The sequence below is a fragment of the Oncorhynchus gorbuscha genome, linkage group LG21 (genome assembly GCF_021184085.1).
Source record: "Oncorhynchus gorbuscha isolate QuinsamMale2020 ecotype Even-year linkage group LG21, OgorEven_v1.0, whole genome shotgun sequence".
In the NCBI taxonomy this organism is placed as follows: domain Eukaryota; kingdom Metazoa; phylum Chordata; class Actinopteri; order Salmoniformes; family Salmonidae; genus Oncorhynchus; species Oncorhynchus gorbuscha.
Window position 1 is genome coordinate 57,493,952 of NC_060193.1, and position 23,227 is coordinate 57,517,178.

Here is a 23,227-nt window from a genome sequence, read left to right on the forward strand (position 1 = left end):
GGGGTCTGGGGCAGGCAAAGAGGGAGAGAGAAAGAGAGAGAGAAAGAGAGAGAGAGAGGGGGTGAGAGGGAGAGAGAGAGAGAGAGGGGGGTGAGAGAGAGAGAGAGAGAGAGAGAGAGAGAGAGAGAGAGAGAGAGAGAGAGAGAGAGAGAGAGGGGGTGAGAGAGAGCGAGAGAGAGGGGGGGTGAGAGAGAGAGAGAGGGGGGTGAGAGAGAGGTGAAAAGAAGGGCAGAGGAAGGGGAGATGGAGTGTCTGAGAAGAGGCTTATTGGTCATGGTGGGAGATAGATGGTCACATGCAGGTTGAATATCACCAGGAGGAGAGAGACAGAGACCCACCAGGAGGAGAGATAGACATAGAGACCCACCAGGAGGAGACACAGAGACCCACAAGGAGAGAGAGAGAGACACAGAGACCCATCAGGAGGAGAGAGACATAGAGACCCACCAGGAGGAGAGAGAGAGACATAGAGACCTACCAGGAGAGAGAGAGAGACACAGAGACCCACCAGGAGAGAGACACAGAGACCCACCAGGAGAGAGAGAGAGACATAGAGACCCACCAGGAGAGAGACACAGAGACCCATCAGGAGGGAGAGAGACACAGAGACCCATCAGGAGGAGAGAGAGAGACATAGAGACCTACCAGGAGAGAGAGAGACACAGAGACCCACCAGGAGAGAGACACAGAGACCCACCAGGAGAGAGAGAGACATAGAGACCCACCAGGAGAGAGAGAGACACAGAGACCCATCAGGAGGGAGAGAGACACAGAGACCCACCAGGAGGAGAGATAGACATAGAGACCCACCAGGAGGACAGAGACACAGAGACCCACCAGGAGGAGAGAGAGACACAGACATAAGAAGAGAGGGGTAGAAGGTTGTAGGCAGAGACCCAAGAATAAGACCAATATGTCATCAGGAGAGGGGAGAGAGGTGAGAAGAAAACAAGAGGGTGTGATGGGTGAGGAGAGAGGGGGAGACGGCTGAGGAGAGAGGGGGAGACGGCTGAGGAGAGAGGGGGAGACGGCTGAGGAGAGAGGGGGAGACAGCTGAGGAGAGAGGGGAGACGGCTGAGGAGAGAGGGGGAGACGGCTGAGGAGAGAGGGGGAGACGGCTGAGGAGAGAGGGGGAGAAGGTATGGGGGCAGAAAGTGATAAGCAGAGATTGTCTGGTGAAGGCCAAAGACGTCCTCAGGAAAGGGAGGGAGGGGAGAGGAGTATGGTGCGATTGCAGAGGAAGAGGGAGATCAAGAGAGAGAGGTGGGAAGAATGAGAACCGATAAAAGGGCAAGGAAATAGATTAATAGAGGGAGGGGGGTGAGTGAGAGCTGAAGGGGAGTATAAAGAAGATGAGATGAGAGGGGAGTGAGTTAGAGTTCCTCGTCTAGCCTTTCAAAAAGGCCGATCCATCTCTCTCAGTCGGTTACGGTGAATTCATGCCGTCAGAACTCCCACCCTCAGCAAAGGAGCCCTCCAAAGCATTCTAATTATAGCTAGTATCTTATGAAACAAGGGGATCAGGGCAATGCTTTCGGCTTCACCACGCACAAAGTACAAGAAGTGTCCTTCGTCGTACCGTCTTCCCTTTAATAGCGTTCTCACCGTAAGATTCTGTCCTGCGTCCCAAAATGGATTCCTATGTCCTTAATTAGGAAGACGGGCTCGTGGTAATGGCTGGAGCGGAATAGGTGGAATGGTATCAAATACAATTTACTCTGGTCCAGCCTTTATTATGAGCCGTCGTCTCTCAGCAGCCTCCACTGCCACTATATAGGGAGTAGAGTGCAATTTGGGACACAGACAGACAACGTGTTGGATGGCATTGGGTTGTGGGACACTACGTGGGGAGCTCCGGTTACATCTGTTCATTCTCTCATGTGATGTGGTCCAGACTAATGACATGGCCTTTACTGACTGGTGAGCCACATAGCATTTGTCTGATTCCTTTATTAGATGTATTAAAGGGAGAGCTCTGCAGGCCCAAATGTGATACTGTAAACACAAAATAAATACACAAACATCTATTAACAGTCATTCAACTGGAATAATCTCTCTCTCTCTCCATCTCTCAGTTACACCCTGGACAAAATAATCACTTCAGTTTGCTCCAAACTGCAAAACAACAATCATCCAACCAGAGGGTCAGAAGGTGAAGGGTTCAACTGCTAAAAGATCACAGCGACAGATGACATGGGGGGTCACACCAGCCCCACCCTAAACCGCTACACCTCAATTTAGACTGAGGAGCCAAATTGAACCTCACCCCTCTCAAGACAAGTGTTGCTAGCTGACGGCTTCTACAGTAGAAGTCATTTTGAAGGAGCAGGGTTGAAGTACTTTTGAAAGGGTTTTCTAGAGTGGAATGGACAGCTATTTGAGATGGAATTAAATCAATATACCACCTGCAAACCTGTTGGGTACATTGTTGTTGGCTTTTGTAAAGATTGGTCCTTTGCTTACCGAGCACCTTTTAAAAACAGATGTTCCCCTGCATGCTTCCCTTATAGACTTACACAATGTTTTGTGAGGGTTGTCCCCATGTTTCAATACTCAGCAAACACAGATGAATCATAATGTTGTCCCAATGTTTCCCCAACGTTACCTTCTCACAGGTCCATAACGGCAAGCAGGGCGCTGCTCTGAGCCTCCCCCAGGCAGTTGCTGGCCACGCAGGTATAGAGCCCAGCGTCTCTGGCCTTGCAATCCCTGATCCACAGACCCCCAACATCCTTCTCCCCAGGCGGGGCCAGGAGATCATTGTTATGGTACCAAAACAGAGAGGGGGCAGGCTGACCCCCCACAGACACCCTCAGGCGGATATCACACCCTGTCCCCACTGCAGCCTTGCGGAGCTTGCGCAGGAACACCGGCGGGGTTCGACCCGGGTCCCCTGTGTCCGGAACTACCTGGTCCTGGGAAACTTTGGCCCGTTTGGAGGGGATACCAGGACTGAGGTGTGTGCCGCCTTCCGCCATTTTCTTTGGGTTGGTGCTCATGGTTCTGAACACTTCATGTTCAACAAGTGACAGCCTTTTAGATATGGGTTGCAGTTACTGAGTGTATGGAACAATCCTTATGAAATCATCCATTGGTACTTCTATTCCTTGGTTGGTCAGAGGTACCTCTCAGCATTCCAATTTGATTAGGAGTCTGTGGTTACATAGATATACAGTAAGTTATTGCCACAAACGAAATGAACATGCAGCTGCAACGATGAAGTCCACTTATGGAGACGCAAATAAAACACAGAAGGTAACCAATTAACTTATCATCATAAAGTTACCCCAAATCCCTCAATAAATATCATGCCAGTGAAGGGGCAACATGCCTTTAACCCAATTATGAACCCCTGATAATGAACTTACCTCGTCACTTCCCAGAAAAATATGCAATCCATTTTTTTCACATCCTCGCAAAGTCCAGTTAAGGTAACAAGATCTGAGAAGCCAAATATTTCATCTGGAACAAATTAAAGTGTCCTCTCTCTGCCTGCCCTCCTGTCCACTGGAGCCCCTGGTGTAAGTCCACCTGGATCATCTAGACTTAGCCGCCATCGCTACGGCCCTTTGAAGGGGGTCTGGGGCTTTGCTTTACACCCCACTGAAGAGTGGAGAGAGAGAGATCTGACCTATGGAGGCTCTAATGTCACCACTATCCAAACTGGCTCTACTTAGACTCAATGAGAGTGGCTCTAGTGCACCCACACTCTTTTTTTTGTTGTCAGGAGTTAAGCTCCCTCTCTCTCCCCCGCTCCCTCTCCCTCACTTTCCCTTGCTCCCCCTCTTTCCCTTGCTCCCTCTCTTTCCCTCTCTCTCCCTTGCTCTCTGTCTCTCCCTTACTCCCTCTCTCTCCCTCTCTTTCCCTCTCTCTCCCTTGCTCTCTGTCTCTCCCTTGCTCCCTCTCTTTCCCTCACTCCCTCTCTCTCCCTCGCTCCCTCTCTCTCCCTTGCTCCCTCTCTCTCCGTCTCTCCCTCGCTCCCTGTCTCTCCCTCGCTCCCTCTCTCTCCCTCGCTCTCTGTCTCTCCCTTGCTCCCTCTCTCTCCCTTGCTCCCTCTCTCTCCCTTGCTCCCTCGCTCCCTCTCTCTCCCTTTCTCCCTCTCTCTCCCTCGCTCCGTCTCTCCCTCGCTCCCTGTCTCTCCCTCGCTCCCTCTCTCTCCCTCGCTCCCTCTCTCTCCCTCGCTCCCTCTCTCTCCCTCGCTCGCTCCCTCTCTCTCCCGCTCGCTCCCTCTCTCTCCCTCTTTCCCTCTCTCTCCCTCGCTCCCTCTCTTTCCCTCTCTCCCTCGCTCCCTCTCTCTCCCTCGCTCCCTCTCTTTCCCTTGCTCCCTCTCGTTCCCTCGCTCCCTCTCTTTCCCTCTCTCCCTCGCTCCCTCTCTCTCCCTCGCTCCCTCTCTTTCCCTTGCTCCCTCTCGTTCCCTCGCTCCCCGTGGTCAAGGCTGCTGGTAGGTGACGGGCAAGTGCTCACAGCCTTGAAGTGACAGCTGCGTCCTGGATAGGTCACATTTTTTGAGCAGCCCATGTGTGTGTGTGTGTGTGTGTGTGTGTGTGTGTGTGTGTGTGTGTGTGTGTGTGTGTGTGTGTGTGTGTGTGTGTGTGTGTGTGTGTGTGTGTGTGTGTGTGTGTGTGTGTGTGTGTGTGTGTGTGTGTGTGTGTGTGTGTGTGTGTGTGTGTGTGTGTGTGTGTGTGTGTGTGTGTGTGTGTGTGTGCGTGTTCGTGCGTCAGAGTAGAGAGGGGAGCCAAGGGGAGTAGATAAATGTGTTCTGATTCATAAGTCAAAGCTCGGCACCCAGCAACATAAGGGCACATGCATACTAACAACTACTGGTAGCTCACATGCATACTAACGACTACTAGTAGCTCACATGCATACTAACAACTACTGGTAGTTCACATGCATACTAACAACTACTGGTAGTTCACATGCATACTAACAACTACGGGTAGTTCACATGCATACTAACAACTACTAGTAGCTCACATGCATACTAACAACTACTAGTAGCTCACATGCATACTAACAACTACTAGTAGCTCACATGCATACTAACAACTACTAGTAGCTCACATGCATACTAACAACTACTAGTAGCTCACATGCATACTGACAACTACTAGTAGCTCACATGCATACTAACAACTACTAGTAGCTCACATGCATACTAACAACTACTAGTAGCTCACATGCATACTAACAACTACTGGTAGCTCACTTGCATACTAACAACTACTAGTAGCTCACATGCATACTAACAACTACTAGTAGTTCACATGCATACTGACAACTACTAGTAGCTCACATGCATACTAACAACTATTGGTAGTTCACATGCATACTAACAACTACTAGTAGCTCACATGCATACTAACAACTACTAGTAGCTCACATGCATACTAACAACTACTAGTAGCTCACATGCATACTAACAACTACTAGTAGCTCACATGCATACTAACAACTACTAGTAGCTCACATGCATACTGACAACTACTAGTAGCTCACATGCATACTAACAACTACTAGTAGCTCACATGCATACTAACAACTACTAGTAGCTCACATGCATACTAAAAACTACTGGTAGCTCACTTGCATACTAACAACTACTAGTAGCTCACATGCATACTAACAACTACTAGTAGTTCACATGCATACTGACAACTACTAGTAGCTCACATGCATACTAACAACTACTAGTAGTTCACATGCATACTAACAACTACTAGTAGCTCACATGCATACTAACAACTATTGGTAGTTCACATGCATACTAACAACTACTAGTAGCTCACATGCATACTAACAACTACTAGTAGTTCACATGCATACTAACAACTACTAGTAGCTCACATGCATACTAACAACTACGGGTAGTTCACATGCATACTAACATCTATTGGTAGTTCACATGCATACTAACAACTATTGGTAGTTCACATGCACACTAACAACTACGGGTAGTTCACATGCATACTAACAACTACTAGTAGCTCACATGCATACTAACAACTACGGGTAGTTCACATGCATACTAACAACTACTGGTAGCTCACATGCATACTAACAACTACTAGTAGCTCACATGCATACTAACAACTACGGGTAGTTCACATGCATACTAACAACTACTGGTAGCTCACATGCATACTAACAACTACGGGTAGTTCACATGCATACTAACAACTACGGGTAGTTCACATGCATACTAACAACTACTGGTAGCTCACATGCATACTAACATCTATTGGTAGTTCACATGCACACTAACAACTACTGGTAGTTCACATGCATACTAACAACTACTAGTAGCTCACATGCATACTAACAACTACGGGTAGTTCACATGCATACTAACAACTACACATGCATACTAACAACTACTGTAGTTCACATGCATACTAACAACTACTGGTAGCTCACATGCATACTAACAACTACAACTATTGGGTAGTTCACATGCATACTAACAACTACTGGTAGTTCACATGCATACTAACAACTATTGGTAGTTGCACATGCATACTAACAACTACTGGTAGTTCACATGCATACTAACAACTACTGGTAGTTCACATGCATACTAACAACTACTAGTAGTTCACATGCATACTAACAACTACGGGTAGTTCACATGCATACTAACAACTACGGGTAGTTCACATGCATACTAACAACTACTGGTAGTTCAACATGCATACTAACAACTACGGGTAGTTCACATGCATACTAACAACTACTGGTAGTTCACATGCATACTAACAACTATTGGTAGCTCACATGCATACTAACAACTACTGGTAGCTCACATGCATACTAACAACTATTGGTAGTTCACATGCATACTAACAACTATTGGTAGCTCACATGCATACTAACAACTACGGGTAGCTCACATGCATACTAACAACTATTGGTAGCTCACATGCATACTAACAACTATTGGTAGCTCACATGCACACTAACAACTACGGGTAGTTCACATGCATACTAACAACTATTGGTAGCTCACATGCATACTAACAACTATTGGTAGCTCACATGCATACTAACAACTACGGGTAGTTCAGTTCACATGCATACTAACAACTACTGGTAGTTCACATGCATACTAACAACTACTGGTAGTTCACATGCATACTAACAACTACTGGTAGCTCACATGCATACTAACAACTACTAGTAGTTCACATGCATACTAACAACTACGGGTAGTTCACATGCATACTAACAACTACTAGTAGCTCACATGCATACTAACAACTACGGGTAGTTCACATGCATACTAACAACTACTGGTAGCTCACATGCATACTAACAACTACGGGTAGTTCACATGCATACTAACAACTACGGGTAGTTCACATGCATACTAACAACTACTGGTAGCTCAACAACTACTGGTATGCATACTAACATCTATTGGTAGTTCACATGCACACTAACAACTACTGGTAGTTCACATGCATACTAACAACTACTAGTAGCTCACATGCATACTAACAACTACGGGTAGTTCACATGCATACTAACAACTACGGGTAGTTCACATGCATACTAACAACTACTGGTAGCTCACATGCATACTAACAACTACGGGTAGTTCACATGCATACTAACAACTACTGGTAGTTCACATGCATACTAACAACTATTGGTAGTTCACATGCATACTAACAACTACTGGTAGTTCACATGCATACTAACAACTACTGGTAGCTCACATGCATACTAACAACTACTAGTAGTTCACATGCATACTAACAACTACGGGTAGTTCACATGCATACTAACAACTATTGGTAGTTCACATGCATACTAACAACTACGGGTAGTTCACATGCATATACTAACAACTACGGGTAGTTCACATGCATACTAACAACTACGGGTAGTTCACATGCATACTAACAACTATTGGTAACAACTAACAACTTGGTAGCTCACATGCATACTAACAACTACTGGTAGCTCACATGCATACTAACAACTATTGGTAGTTCACATGCATACTAACAACTATTGGTAGCTCACATGCATACTAACAACTACGGGTAGCTCACATGCATACTAACAACTATTGGTAGCTCACATGCATACTAACAACTATTGGTAGCTCACATGCATCTAACAACTACTGCACATGCTACTAACAACTACGGGTAGTTCACATGCATACTAACAACTATTGGTAGTTCACATGCATACTATTGGTAGCTCACATGCATACTAACAACTATTGGTAGCTCACAACTATTGGTAGCTGCATGCACTAACAACTACGGGTAGTTCACATGCATACTAACAACTACTGGTAGTTCACATGCATACTAACAACTACTGGTAGCTCACATGCATACTAACAACTACTAGTAGTTCACATGCATACTAACAACTACGGGTAGTTCACATGCATACTAACAACTATTGGTAGTTCACATGCATACTAACAACTACGGGTAGTTGCATACTAACAACTACGGGTAGCATGCATACTAACAACTATTGGTAGCTATTGGTAGCTCACATGCATACTAACAACTATTGGTAGTTCACATGCACACTAACAACTACGGGTAGTTCACATGCACACTAACAACTACGGGTAGTTCACATGCACACTAACAACTACGGGTAGTTCACATGCATACTAACAACTACGGGTAGTTCACATGCATACTAACAACTATTGGTAGTTCACATGCATACTAACAACTATTGGTAGTTCACATGCATACTAACAACTACGGGTGGTTCACATGCATACTAACATCTATTGGTAGTTCACATGCATACTAACAACTACTAGTAGCTCACATGCATACTAACAACTACGGGTAGTTCACATGCATACTAACAACTACTGGTAGCTCACATGCATACTAACAACTACGGGTAGTTCACATGCATACTAACAACTACTGGTAGCTCACATGCATACTAACAACTACGGGTAGTTCACATGCATACTAACAACTACTGGTAGTTCACATGCATACTAACAACTACTGGTAGCTCACATGCATACTAACAACTACTAGTAGTTCACATGCATACTAACAACTACTAGTAGCTCAGATGCATACTAACAACTATTGGTAGTTCACATGCATACTAACAACTACGGGTAGTTCACATGCATACTAACAACTACGGGTAGTTCACATGCATACTAACATCTATTGGTAGTTCACATGCATACTAACAACTATTGGTAGTTCACATGCACACTAACAACTACTAGTAGCTCACATGCATACTAACAACTACTAGTAGCTCACATGCATACTAACAACTACTAGTAGCTCACATGCATACTAACAACTACTAGTAGCTCACATGCATACTAACAACTACTGGTAGTTCACATGCATACTAACAACTACTGGTAGCTCACATGCATACTAACAACTACTGGTAGTTCACAAGGAAATAAAGCCAAAAAATGTAATTACTTCTCTAACTCTGTTAAAATATCTTAAATCTCACAAATCTTGTGTTTTTGTTTTGCAATAGGTTGCATCATATTAGATTATTAATTGGTCATTTATAACCTCATACGTCATTGACAGCTTGTCATCATGACTAACTCTGAGTCACAGCAGTAGGAGGAGAACCATGTGTGCTGGTACGGGATGAATAAACCCCATCTACAGCTCCTCTGTCTGTCTGGTCACCATGGAAACAGACTATATGGGGCCGTGGACTTGGACCAGAGTCATATATTTAGAGAGTACATCCTCTGACTTGGGCAAAGATCATCCTCTGGTCTAGGCCTCAAGCAGAGCATGGACCAAATGGTGATGTGTGCAAAGAGGAGACATATTGCTAATAAACAATACAGTGTCTGTCTATCTGTCTGTCTGTCTGTCTGTCTGTCTGTCTGTCTGTCTGTCTGTCTGTCTGTCTGTCTGTCTGTCTGTCTGTCTGTCTGTCTGTCTGTCTGTCTGTCTGTCTGTCTGTCTGTCTGTCTGTCTGTCTGTCTGTCTGTCTGTCTGTCTGTCTGTCTGTCTGTCTGTCTGTCTGTCTGTCTGTCTGTCTGTCTGTCTGTCTGTCTGTCTGTCTGTCTGGTTGACCACACCAACGTGCAGTGTTTGGAAATTATTTTTCATGTTGAATTATGTGCACCCAACACTTTGTTAAGAGGTTACAAATGTATCATATTGATAAAAGAACGCCAGTTCCGATTATTTGAAGTAGCTTTGAATAGAGAACTTGCCATTTAGGATGCACCTGCGGTGATGATGGAAGCGTATCTGGTGTTTATTTTCAGGCAAATGTCGCATGGCAACAGAGTTTATCCATCAATCACACGAACTTGGACAGACCGGTCCCTGCTAACTGGCCACTGGCCAACAATTGGGTAAAACATTTTTAGGTTTTGAACAATGTATTTTATGAAAGTCGGGTTTTTCGGAGGTTTAAACAATATTTGGGCCTATAACGGTTGAAGCGGTTGGCCTTAAAGTCAAAACGTTTGCAAAAATGTATCCTCTAATTTTATTGCCTACGCTTTCTTTCATTTATTGTCTGAATTTCGCTAAAGATACCTTTGTATAAACTATACTGTAACAGTAGTCCTGTGCCTGACCTACATTTATTGTATATTTTCGTATAAAATAATTGTTTATTTATGACAATAAATACGTTGCGCGCTACTATGGAGATGGTGCTCCTCCATGTGCTCCTTTATTACAACGTTTTGTTCGTAATAAACGCGCCAACAAACGTAGAATTGGAACTAAAACGTTTAGTTTGCTTATGGACAAAAGCTGGAATAACTGATTTAAATTGACAAAACCTCAATCCTCATTCAAAACGTTGAGTCAAATTTGAATATTTAGGGATAATTTGGATAACTGAGTGTATCTTAGGCTACTTAATTTTAAAAACTTGTATTGAACATTTATCTCAAAATGAACTGATCTGGGACCTGGACATTTTTAAAAATGCAAATTCAACTGCTTGTAAATTAAAAACACAATTTCCCCACTTTCAGGTATGGATAGCATTCAACCTCTGTCTCCATAGTGACAGTTCAAGTCTGGAACATTTCAAGTCTTTGGTCTCCAGGGAAAACCACCCAGCCACATCTCCATCTAAAGCCTCCAAAGTCAAAGCTCTGAAAGTGCTAAAACTGCTAACTTACGCCGCCCTTCAAAACCCAAAAAGGCTCAAGTCCTCTGGGAGTCCATCCTGTTTCTGTAAGAAAATAACCCTGTACTGTCAACAGAATGATCCCGAGGATGGTTGTTAGTCCAGACTCACAGAGCCCAGGCCCATCCCAGAGTGATGTGCAGCAGCTGGGCGACAGTGCCAGTCATGCAGAGACCCCAAAGCCCAAGAAGCCCAAATGGGTCATGAGGATCAGAGCCTTCAAAGACCCTGATACCCTCCCACCGAAGAAGAAGCGACAGAGGAAGACAGAAAAGAGGCCTGCTGTGCCTGCCAGGACTACCGGTTGGTCAGATGAGGCGTCTGGCATCAGGGAGCACAAAAGAGCAGCCAGCCAGAGTGAAGGAGGAGATGGAGACCTCAGTTCAACACCAACCAAACGCTCCACCAGCCAGACAGAGCAGGGAGCTATTGTCTCTGACACTGATATTCACTCCTGTGTGTTTGCACCCACTCACCTATTCCTGCACACATGTGCAATGTCGCCCACTGAGAAGAATGAGTGGTAAAAAATTATTATTATTATTTTTTGAATTTGACCCCTTTTTTTTCTCCCCAATTTCGTGGTATCCAATTGTTTAGTAGCTACTATCTTGTCTCATCGCTACAATTCCTGTACGGGCTCGGGAGAGACGAAGGTTGAAAGTCATGCGTCCTCCGATACACAACCCAACCAAGCCACACTGCTTCTTAACACAGCGCGCATCCAACCCGGAAGCCAGCCGCACCAATGTGTTGGAGGAATCACCGTGCACCTGGCAACCTTGGTTAGTGTGCACCGCGCCCGACCCGCCACAGGAGTCAATGGTGCGCGATGAGTCAACGATATCCCTATCGGCCACGCCCTCCCTAACCCGGACAACGCTGGGACAATTGTGCGTCGCCCCACGGACCTCCCGGTCGTGGGGCGGTTGCGACAGAGCCTGGGCGTGAACCCAGAGTCTCTGGTGGCACAGCTGGCGCTGCAGTACATGGACTTTAGGATTTTATAAAAAAATTGTAAAAAATGTTGCATTACTTCTGAGGATGTTTTTATTCACTATGTCCTACTACTACTTCTAATATTACTGTTATTACTGTTACTGCTGATACTACTACTGCTGCTACTACTACTACTACTACTACTACTGCTGCTACTACTACTACTACTACTGTTACTGTTGCTACTACTACTACTACTGTTACTGCTGCTACTAATAATAGTACTACTGTTACTGCTGCTTCTACTACTACTGTTACTACTGCTGCTACTACTGTTACTGCTACTACTACTGTTACTGCTACTACGACTACTGTTACTGCTACTACTACTGTTACTGCTACTACGACTACTGTTACTGCTACTACTACTGTTACTGCTACTACTACTACTGTTACTGCTGCTGCTGCTACTACTACTACTACTGTTACTGCTGCTACTATTGCTACTGCTACTACTACTACTGCTGCTGCTACTACTACTACTACTACTACTACTACTACTACTACTACTACTACTACTGTTACTGTTACTGCTACTGCTACTACTACTGTTACTGCTACTACTACTACTACTACAACTACTACTGTTACTGCTACTACTACTACTACTACTGTTACTGCTACTGCTACTACTACTACTACTACTACTACTACTACTGTTACTGCTACTACTACTGTTACTGCTACTACTACTACTGTTACTGCTGCTGCTGCTACTACTACTACTAGTGTTACTGCTGCTACTACTACTACTACTGTTACTGCTACTACTACTACTACTACTGTTACTGCTACTGCTACTACTACTACTACTGTTACTGCTACTGCTACTACTACTGTTACTGCTGCTGCTACTACGACTGTTACTGCTGCTACTACTACGACTGTTACTGCTACTGCTACTACTACTGTTACTGCTGCTGCTACTACGACTGTTACTGCTACTGCTACTACTACCGTTACTGCTGCTGCTACTACGACTGTTACTGCTACTGCTACTACGATTGTTACTGCTACTGCTACCACTACTGTTACTGCTGCTGCTACTATGACTGTTACTGCTACTGCTACTACTACTGTTACTGCTACTGCTACTACGATTGTTACTGCTACTGCTACTACTACTGTTACTGCTGCTGCTACTATGACTGTTACTGCTACTGCTACTACTACTGTTACTGCTGCTGCTACTACGACTGTTACTGCTACTGCTACTACTACTGTTACTGCTGCTGCTACTACGACTGTTACTGCTACTGCTACTACTACTGTTACTGCTGCTGCTACTACTACTGTTACTGCTGCTGCTACTACGACTGTTACTGCTACTGCTACTACTACTGTTACTGCTGCTGCTACTACGACTGTTACTGCTGCTACTACTACGACTGTTACTGCTGCTACTACTACGACTGTTACTGCTACTGCTACTACTACTGTTACTGCTACTACGACTGTTACTGCTGCTGCTACTACGACTGTTACTGCTACTGCTACTACTACTGTTACTGCTACTACTACTGTTACTGCTGCTGCTACTACTGTTACTGCTGCTGCTACTACGACTGTTACTGCTGCTACTACTACGACTGTTACTGCTGCTACTACTACGACTGTTACTGCTGCTGCTACTACGACTGTTACTGCTACTGCTACTACGACTGTTACTGCTACTGCTACTACTACTGTTACTGCTACTACGACTGTTACTGCTGCTGCTACTACGACTGTTACTGCTACTGCTACTACTACTGTTACTGCTGCTGCTACTACTACGACTGTTACTGCTGCTGCTACTACGACTGTTACTGCTGCTGCTACTACGACTGTTACTGCTACTGCTACTACTACTGTTACTGCTGCTGCTACTACTACGACTGTTACTGCTGCTGCTACTACGACTGTTACTGCTACTGCTACTACGACTGTTACTGCTGCTGCTACTACTACTGTTACTGCTGCTGCTACTACGACTGTTACTGCTACTACTACTACTACGGTTACTGCTACTACTACTGCTACTGCTACTACTACTGTTACTGCTGCTGCTACTACTACTACTACTACGGTTACTGCTACTACTACTGCTACTGCTACTACTACTGTTACTGCTGCTGCTACTACTACTACTACTACGGTTACTGCTACTACTACTGCTACTGCTACTACTACTGTTACTGCTGCTGCTACTACGACTGTTACTGCTGCTACTACGACTGTTACTGCTGCTGCTACTACGACTGTTACTGCTGCAACTACTACGACTGTTACTGCTGCTACTACTACGACTGTTACTGCTACTGCTACTACTACTGTTACTGCTACTACGACTGTTACCGCTGCTGCTACTACGACTGTTACTGCTACTGCTACTACTACTGTTACTGCTACTACTACTGCTACTGCTACTACTACTGTTACTGCTGCTGCTACTACTACTACTACTACGGTTACTGCTACTACTACTGCTACTACTACTGTTACTGCTGCTGCTACTACGACTGTTACTGCTGCTACTACGACTGTTACTGCTGCTACTACTACGACTGTTACTGCTGCTACTACTACGACTGTTACTGTTACTGCTACTACGACTGTTACTGCTGCTGCTACTACGACTGTTACTGCTACTGCTACTACTACTGTTACTGCTACTACTACTGTTACTGCTGCTGCTACTACTGTTACTGCTGCTGCTACTACGACTGTTACTGCTGCTACTACTACGACTGTTACTGCTGCTACTACTACGACTGTTACTGCTGCTGCTACTACGACTGTTACTGCTACTACGACTGTTACTGCTACTGCTACTACTACTGTTACTGCTACTACGACTGTTACTGCTGCTGCTACTACAACTGTTACTGCTACTGCTACTACTACTGTTACTGCTGCTGCTACTACTACGACTGTTACTGCTGCTGCTACTACGACTGTTACTGCTACTGCTACTACGACTGTTACTGCTACTGCTACTACTACTGTTACTGCTACTACGACTGTTACTGCTGCTGCTACTACGACTGTTACTGCTACTGCTACTACTACTGTTACTGCTGCTGCTACTACGACTGTTACTGCTGCTGCTACTACGACTGTTACTGCTGCTGCTACTACGACTGTTACTGCTACTGCTACTACGACTGTTACTGCTGCTGCTACTACGACTGTTACTGCTGCTGCTACTACGACTGTTACTGCTACTGCTACTACGACTGTTACTGCTGCTGCTACTACTACTGTTACTGCTGCTGCTACTACGACTGTTACTGCTACTACTACTACTACGGTTACTGCTACTACTACTGCTACTGCTACTACTACTGTTACTGCTGCTGCTACTACGACTGTTACTACTACTGCTACTACGACTGTTACTGCTGCTGCTACTACGACTGTTACTGCTACTGCTACTACTACTGTTACTGCTGCTGCTACTACGACTGTTACTGCTACTACTACTACTACGGTTACTGCTACTACTACTGCTACTGCTACTACGACTGTTACTGCTGCTACTACTACTACTGTTACTGCTGCTGCTACTACGACTGTTACTGCTGCTGCTACTACGACTGTTACTGCTACTGCTACTGCTACTACTACTACTACTAATGTTACTGCTACTACTACTGTTACTGCTACTACTACTACTGTTACTGCTGCTGCTGCTACTACTACTACTACTGTTACTGCTGCTACTACTACTACTACGGTTACTGCTACTACTACTACTGTTACTGCTACTACTACTACTGTTACTGCTGCTACTACTACTACTACGGTTACTGCTACTACTACTACTGTTACTGCTACTACTACTACTGTTACTGCTGCTGCTGCTACTACTACTACTACGGTTACTGCTACTACTACTGTTACTGCTACTACTGTTACTGCTGCTGCTACTACGACTGTTACTGCTACTACTGTTACTGCTACTGCTACTACTACTGTTACTGCTGCTACTACTACTACTGTTACTGCTACTACTGTTACTGCTGCTGCTACTACTACTACTACTGTTACTGCTACTGCTACTACTACTACTACTGTTACTGCTACTACTGTTACTGCTGCTGCTACTACTACTACTACTACTGTTACTGCTACTACTGTTACTGCTGCTGCTACTACTACTACTACTACTGTTACTGCTACTACTGTTACTGCTACTACTGTTACTGCTACTACTGTTACTGCTGCTGCTACTACTACTACTACTGTTACTGCTACTACTACTACTACTGTTACTGCTACTACTGTTACTGCTGCTGCTACTACTACTACTACTACTACTACTGTTACTGCTACTACTGCTACTACTGTTACTGCTGCTGCTACTACGACTGTTACTGCTGCTGCTACTACGACTGTTACTGCTGCTGCTACTACAACTGTTACTGCTGCTGCTACTACAACTGCTACTGCTACTACAACTGTTACTGCTGCTGCTACTACAACTGCTACTACTACTGCTACTGCTACTACTACTGTTACTGCTGCTACTACTACTACTACTGTTACTGCTACTACTACTACTACTGTTACTGCTACTGCTACTGCTACTGCTACTGCTACTACTACTGTTACTGCTACGACTGTTACTGCTGCTGCTACTACGACTGTTACTGCTGCTGCTACTACGACTGTTACTGTTACTACTACTACTACTGTTACTGTTACTACTACTGTTACTGCTGCTGCTACTACTGTTACTGCTGCTGCTACTACTGTTACTGCTGCTGCTACTACTACTACTACTACTGCTGCTACTACTGTTACTGTTACTACTACTACTACTGTTACTGCTGCTGCTACTACTGTTACTGCTGCTGCTACTACTACTACTACTACTGCTGCTACTACTGTTACTGTTACTACTACTACTACTGTTACTGCTGCTGCTACTACTGTTACTGCTGCTGCTACTACTACTACTACTACTGCTGCTACTACTGTTACTGTTACTACTACTACTACTGTTACTGCTGCTGCTACTACTGTTACTGCTGCTGCTACTACTGTTACTGCTGCTGCTACTACTACTACTACTACTGCTGCTACTACTGTTACTGCTGCTGCTACTACTGTTACTGCTGCTGCTACTACTACTACTACTACTACTGCTAGTACTACTGCTACTAGAACTGCTACATCTCTCTATATCAGTGGAGGCTGTTGAGGGGAAGGCGGCTCATAATAATGTCTGGAACAGAGCAAATGGAATGGCATCAAACACATGGAAACCATTCCACAGATTCCGCTCCAGCCATTACCACAAGCCTGTCCTCCCCAATTAATGTGCCACCAACCTCCTGTGCTCTCTCTCTCTCTCTCTCTCTCTCTCTCTCTCTCTCTCTCTCTCTCTCTCTCTCTCTCTCTACACTGAGTGTACAAAACATTAAGTACACCTACTTTTTCCATGACAGACTGGCCAGGTGAATCCACTTCAATCAGTGTAGATGAAGGGGAGGAGACAGGTTAAATAAGAATGTTTAAGCCTTGAGACAATTGAGACGTGGGTTGTGTATGTGTGCCATTCAGACGGTGAATTGGCAAGACAAAATATTTAAACGCCTTTGAACAGGGTATGGTAGTAGATGCCAGGCGCACCGGTTTGTGTCAAGAACAGCAACGCTGCTGGGTTTTTCCACACACAACAGTTTCCCGTGTATCAAGAATGGTCCACCACCCAAAGGACATCCAGCCAAGTTGACACAAGTTTGGGAAGCATTGGAGTCAACATGGGCCATCATTCCTGTGGAAAGCTTTTGACACCTTATAGAGTCCATGCCCCGATGAATTGAGGCTGTTCTGAGGGCAAAAGGGTGGGGGCAACTCAATATTAGGAAGGTGTCCTTAATGTTTTGTACACTCAGTCTATATCTATCTCCCACTCTCAACGTCCTAGACATATCAGATAACACTGAGGAAGTTTTGGCAGAATAATGAAAACCTGGCCATTTGCAAACACTCCTGACTATGAACAGAACTCCCTCATGCAGCTGAGCCCCAGCTGTGGTAAACTAGTAGACAACTGGTGAGTTCAGACCATCTTCTGGCCACCTTGTTGTACTGCAAGAGCCCTTGAAACAGCCCCATGAAAATAATTTAAAAATATTTAACTAGGCAAGTCAGTTAAGAACAAATTCTTATTTACAATGACGGCCTACCGGGGAACAGTGGGTTAACTGCCTTGCTTAGGGGCAGAACGACAGTTTTTTTACCATATCAGATTGGGGATTCGAACTAGCAACCTTTTGTTTATAAGTGTTAAAATTCATGTTGAAACACTAACCACTAGGCTACCTGCCACCCCAAAGATGAGGTGGACTCCCAAACTAAAAGTTACTTCCTACCTTCTGTCCTAGATTACTTGTCCTCTTGAAATGTTCTTGAGAGTCATGTTGGGATTTCAATGCATCATAGGACAAAAATACAGGACAGTCACTGGTGATGATAAGAACAGCAGCATGGGAACTACAGTAGCTATGAGATATGTAAAGATATGTACCTAGTTCCCCAGTCCTGACTAGAGACATGTGTGGCTCCATGACTCCACTCTAGTCACACGAGAGAGCTGACAATGGTACAGATAATCTGTCAGAGAGTTGGTGAGTTACGCAGAAGACTGCCCGTCTGCCTGGCCAGTACCACTTTCAGAGTTGGCCAACACAACCTGGGGCTTAACTTAACTCTATCTGTATAGAGAGAAGAACGTGTTTGCAAGAGAACGAATGTGTGCTTCCGAGGTTATTGTATCTCGGTCTGGTATGTTTATTCCCCACTGAGACAAGCTGTAATATCTGACCTTGTCTATGAAACTGTATTCTACACTGCTCAAAAAAATAAAGGGAACACTTAAACAACACAATGTAACTCCCAAGTCAATCACACTTCTGTGAAATCAAACTGTCCACTTAGGAAGCAACACTGATTGACAATAAATTTCACATGCTGTTGTGCAAATGGAATAGACAACAGGTGGAAATTATAGGCATTTAGCAAGACACCCCCAATAAAGGAGTGGTTCTGCAGGTGGTGACCACAGACCACTTCTCAGTTCCTATGCTTCCTGGCTGATGTTTTGGTCACTTTGAATGCTGGCGGTGCTTTCACTCTAGTGGTAGCATGAGACAGAGTCTACAACCCACACAAGTGGCTCAGGTAGTGCAGCTCATCCAGGATGGCACATCAATGCGAGCTGTGGCAAGAAGGTTTGCTGTGTCTGTCAGTGTAGTGTCCAGAGCATGGAGGCGCTACCAGGAGACAGGCCAGTACATCAGGAGACGTGGAGGAGGCCGTAGGAGGGCAACAACCCAGCAGCAGGACAGCTACCTCCGCCTTTGTGCAAGGAGGAGCAGGAGGAGCACTGCCAGAGCCCTGCAAAATGACCTCCAGCAGGCCACAAATGTGCATGTGTCTGCTCAAACGGTCAGAAACAGACTCCATGAGGGTGGTATTAAGGCCCGACGTCCACAGATGGGGGTTGTGCTTACAGCCCAACACCGTGCAGGACGTTTGGCATTTGCCAGAGAACACCAAGATTGGTAAATTCGCCACTGGCACCCTTTGCTCTTCACAGATGAAAGCAGGTTCACTCTGAGCACGTGACAGACGTGACAGAGTCTGGAGACGCCGTGGAAAACGTTCTGCTGCCTGCAACATCCTCCAGCATGACCGGTTTGGCGGTGGGTCAGTCATGGTGTGGGGTGGCATTTCTTTGGGGGGCCGCACAGCTCTCCATGTGCTCGCCAGAGGTAGCCTGACTGCCATTAGGTACCGAGATTAGATCCTCGGACCCCTTGTGAGACCATATGCTGGTGCGGTTGGCCCTGGGTTCCTCCTAATGCAAGACAATGCTAGACCTAATGTGGCTGGTGTGTGTCAGCAGTTCCTGCAAGAGGAAGGCATTGATGCTATGGACTGGGCCGCTCGTTCCCCAGACCTGAATCCAATTGAGCACATCTGGGGCATCATGTCTCGCTCCATCCACCAATGCCACGCTGCACCACAGACATCAGGAGCATGCCCAGGCATGGTAGGGAGGTCATACAGGCACGTGGAGGCCACACACAGCCTCATTGTTTTGAGCCTCATTTTGACTTGTTTTAAGGACAGTACATCAAAGTTGGATCAGCTTGTAGTGTGGTTTTCCACTTTAATTTTGAGTGTGAATCCAAATCCAGACCTCCATGGGTTAATAAATTTGATTTCCATTGATCATTTTTGTGTGATTTTGTTGTCAGCACATTCAACTATGTAAAGAAAAAAGTATTTAAGAATATTTCATTCATTCAGATCTAGGATGTGTTATTTTAGTGTTCCCTTTATTTTTTTGAGCAGTGTATAATTCCACAGATGCAGGCAGGCAGAGCCCCAAGGCTGAAGTTGGATAAAGAAAGCATAATTGTTATTATTTTCAAGACACATTAACACACACATTTGTTTGGTGGGAAAGCAGGTGCTATGATGAGGAACATACACATCTGTTGGGTTCTTTACGGTGAAAAATAAATAATATTGAACCTTTATTTGATCAGGGAGTCCTACTGAGACCAAGGCGTCGTCTACAGATGAGCCTTATGAAATGACTACAGCAGCACTGTGAGTTCACGTGTGATTACTGTTGTGATCTATTCGTGACACTTTGTATCTTCTAAGGGGGTTGCAAAGGGTTCATGAGTCGTTTATATAAACAGTTATAACACATTCGTTCAAACTGTGGTTCATTTTCAATAACTGACCCCAATATCTGGTTACGTTTGAGTCATTCAGCAGACACTCCTATCAGGAGTGACTTACAGTGCATTCATCTGAAGATAGCTAGGTGAGACAACCACATTTCCTGCACTTACAGAGCCTGTACACCATTCCATTTCAGACACCTCTTTCAATCGTGTCTTATCTGGCCCTGGTGTTTTGTCTAATACTTCTCCTCTGCTGAAATCCCCTCACACCTCCGACACTAAATACACACTATGTGTATTAAAGAAAACCTTAACACGAAGGAACAATACCTCAGAAATTGTTTCAAAGTTTTGCTACAGTCCACTTCACAAAACAGACTAATCTAGGACAGTACAAGAACAAAGCGGCCCTTACCGCGAAACGCAGACTGTGTTCAAATACATTGTAACTTCCAATCACCCACAAGGTCATACTCTGAAGTCTTTCCTCTGGATAATGACTGCATAACAATAACAAAGGTCTCTCTCTCACTCCCTTTTTCTCCAGTGTCTAGATAGGCAGCATTATTCCATGACAAAACAATGGATAAGAGAGACACAGTGCTCTGCATTGGCAGAGATGGAACCTCCAAATAATAGAGGACTTCATTGACACCACTTGCCCACCAGCTCAGGACAGAGAAGGATCTACACTACTTCACCTCATCCACTAGAAGTTTTGGCAAAATCAATTGACCCATTTGGTCACCTTACCAATTATTAGACAGGGATATCTGACCTACTTGGATTACTCAAACTCAAAGCAATCTTCCACCTCGATCTTCATGCTTCACAACCTTCTATAGACTGAAGAGATCTGAACCATGCAGAGTGGTCCTTCTACCGTCCTCTCCTGTGCCCTGTTACTCCTGTGGACCCAGACCCTGACCCAGGCCTGCCAGGGGGACGAGCTGCCTCGTGACCTGGTGTTGGACTGGTTCAAACAGCGCCTCCTGGATGGGTTAGGGCTGGAGCAGCCCCCCGAGCCCAGCCACCAGGCCCCTGACGGGGGCAGAGAGAGAGCAGAGGCGGGGCGAGGTCACCGGAGGTCCACCAGGGCAGGGAGGGCAGCCTGGGCACAGGACCACAGGAGGCATCACCAGGAGAGCCATGAGCAAGTCATCCTCTTCCCCAGCTCTGGTGAGTGAGAGTCCATATCACTCTTTTTCCTTTTCTCAAGCTCTGATGCCCTGTTCCTTTTCCCTCCTCTTTAGTCAATCTCTCTTCACCAGTTCACTCCAAAAGTGAAGTTTGTCTGATGTTTTTCCAGACAACTGTAGGTTACTCGTTTCCCATCCAGTGACCTGGTCTTATTTCCACCGTCTGCCTTGTTTTCCCAGACTCTACCTGTGATAACTCAGACTCCCCATCAGAGGAGAGAGCCACCAGCCACTTCACCTACTACTTCCAATCCTCCCTAGACAACCAGGAGTCTGCCATCACCTCAGCCCATTTCTGGTTCTACGCCGGCGAGGGGGCCAGCAGGAACATCACCCCTCTCTTCCTCCTCACTTCAGACCAGCAGCTCCTCCAGGTGGCAGAGTTTCCGGCCAAGACCACCGCTGATGGCTGGACCACCTACCACTTCGAGCATCACCTCCTCACCTCCCTGACCCAAGGCCCCTTCGTACTCCAGGTGCGCTGCCCCGCCTGCGAATGCCACGCAAACGAAGCCGACAAAATGCCATTCCTCCACCTGCACACCCGACCACACGGCCCAGACCGCTCCCCACGGCGAGCGGCTGCCACCATTCCCTGGTTCCCATCGTCCATCGACCTCCTGATGCGGCCATCGCAGCAGAAGCCAGAGTACAGTGACTGTCAGCGGGAGATGATCAACATCTCGTTCCAGGAGCTGGGCTGGGACAACTGGATCGTTCACCCAAAGGTTCTCAACTTCTACTACTGTCATGGCACCTGCTCGGCTTTGGACCGCACCACTGCTATGCTTGGGATCAAACAGTGCTGCGCTCCAGTCCCGGGGACCATGAGGTCACTACGGTTTACCACTACGTCTGACGGAGGGTACTCCTTTAAATACGAGACCCTGCCCAACATCATACCAGAGGAGTGCACCTGTATCTAAGCCTGAAACCTCTGATGAGTTCAGTTTTCAAAGTAAGATTAGTTATGCTGGTTTAATCTCGGCCTGAGCAATTTAGATGTAATTTTTTTAATTCGTTTTTTAGGGAGCACCTAGGCTAGACCTATAACTGATAGGCCTGTATTTGTCATGCACCAAGATTAGAGCAAAATAATGTTTCTTAACGATACAGCTACACAAGATACATTTTTAATAAAAAAATATTACTGAAATGGGTGTGCAGTGTGTTCTTCCTTCT

At 45.5% G+C, this 23,227-nt stretch overlaps 2 protein-coding genes across 2 annotated transcripts in view; one reads left to right on the plus strand and one right to left on the minus strand.

Annotated features, from left to right (window-relative positions):
• LOC124008055 (striated muscle preferentially expressed protein kinase-like) overlaps positions 1-3,806 on the minus strand; it is a 45,863-nt gene extending 42,057 nt beyond the window's left edge. Inside the window, 2 exon segments of the mRNA XM_046318959.1 lie at positions 2,606-3,153; positions 3,369-3,806. Of these exon segments, the coding sequence (XP_046174915.1) occupies positions 2,606-2,999 (394 nt within the window). The 5' untranslated portion in view covers positions 3,000-3,153; positions 3,369-3,806.
• A 17,575-nt stretch (positions 3,807-21,381) lies between these two features.
• On the plus strand, positions 21,382-23,201 carry LOC124008514 (inhibin alpha chain-like). The gene is made up of 2 exons (XM_046319842.1): positions 21,382-22,025; positions 22,226-23,201. Exons 1-2 carry the CDS (start codon positions 21,710-21,712, stop codon positions 22,969-22,971), a joined length of 1,062 nt encoding a protein of 353 aa, XP_046175798.1. The 5' UTR covers positions 21,382-21,709; the 3' UTR covers positions 22,972-23,201.
• The last annotated feature ends 26 nt before the right edge of the window (positions 23,202-23,227 follow it).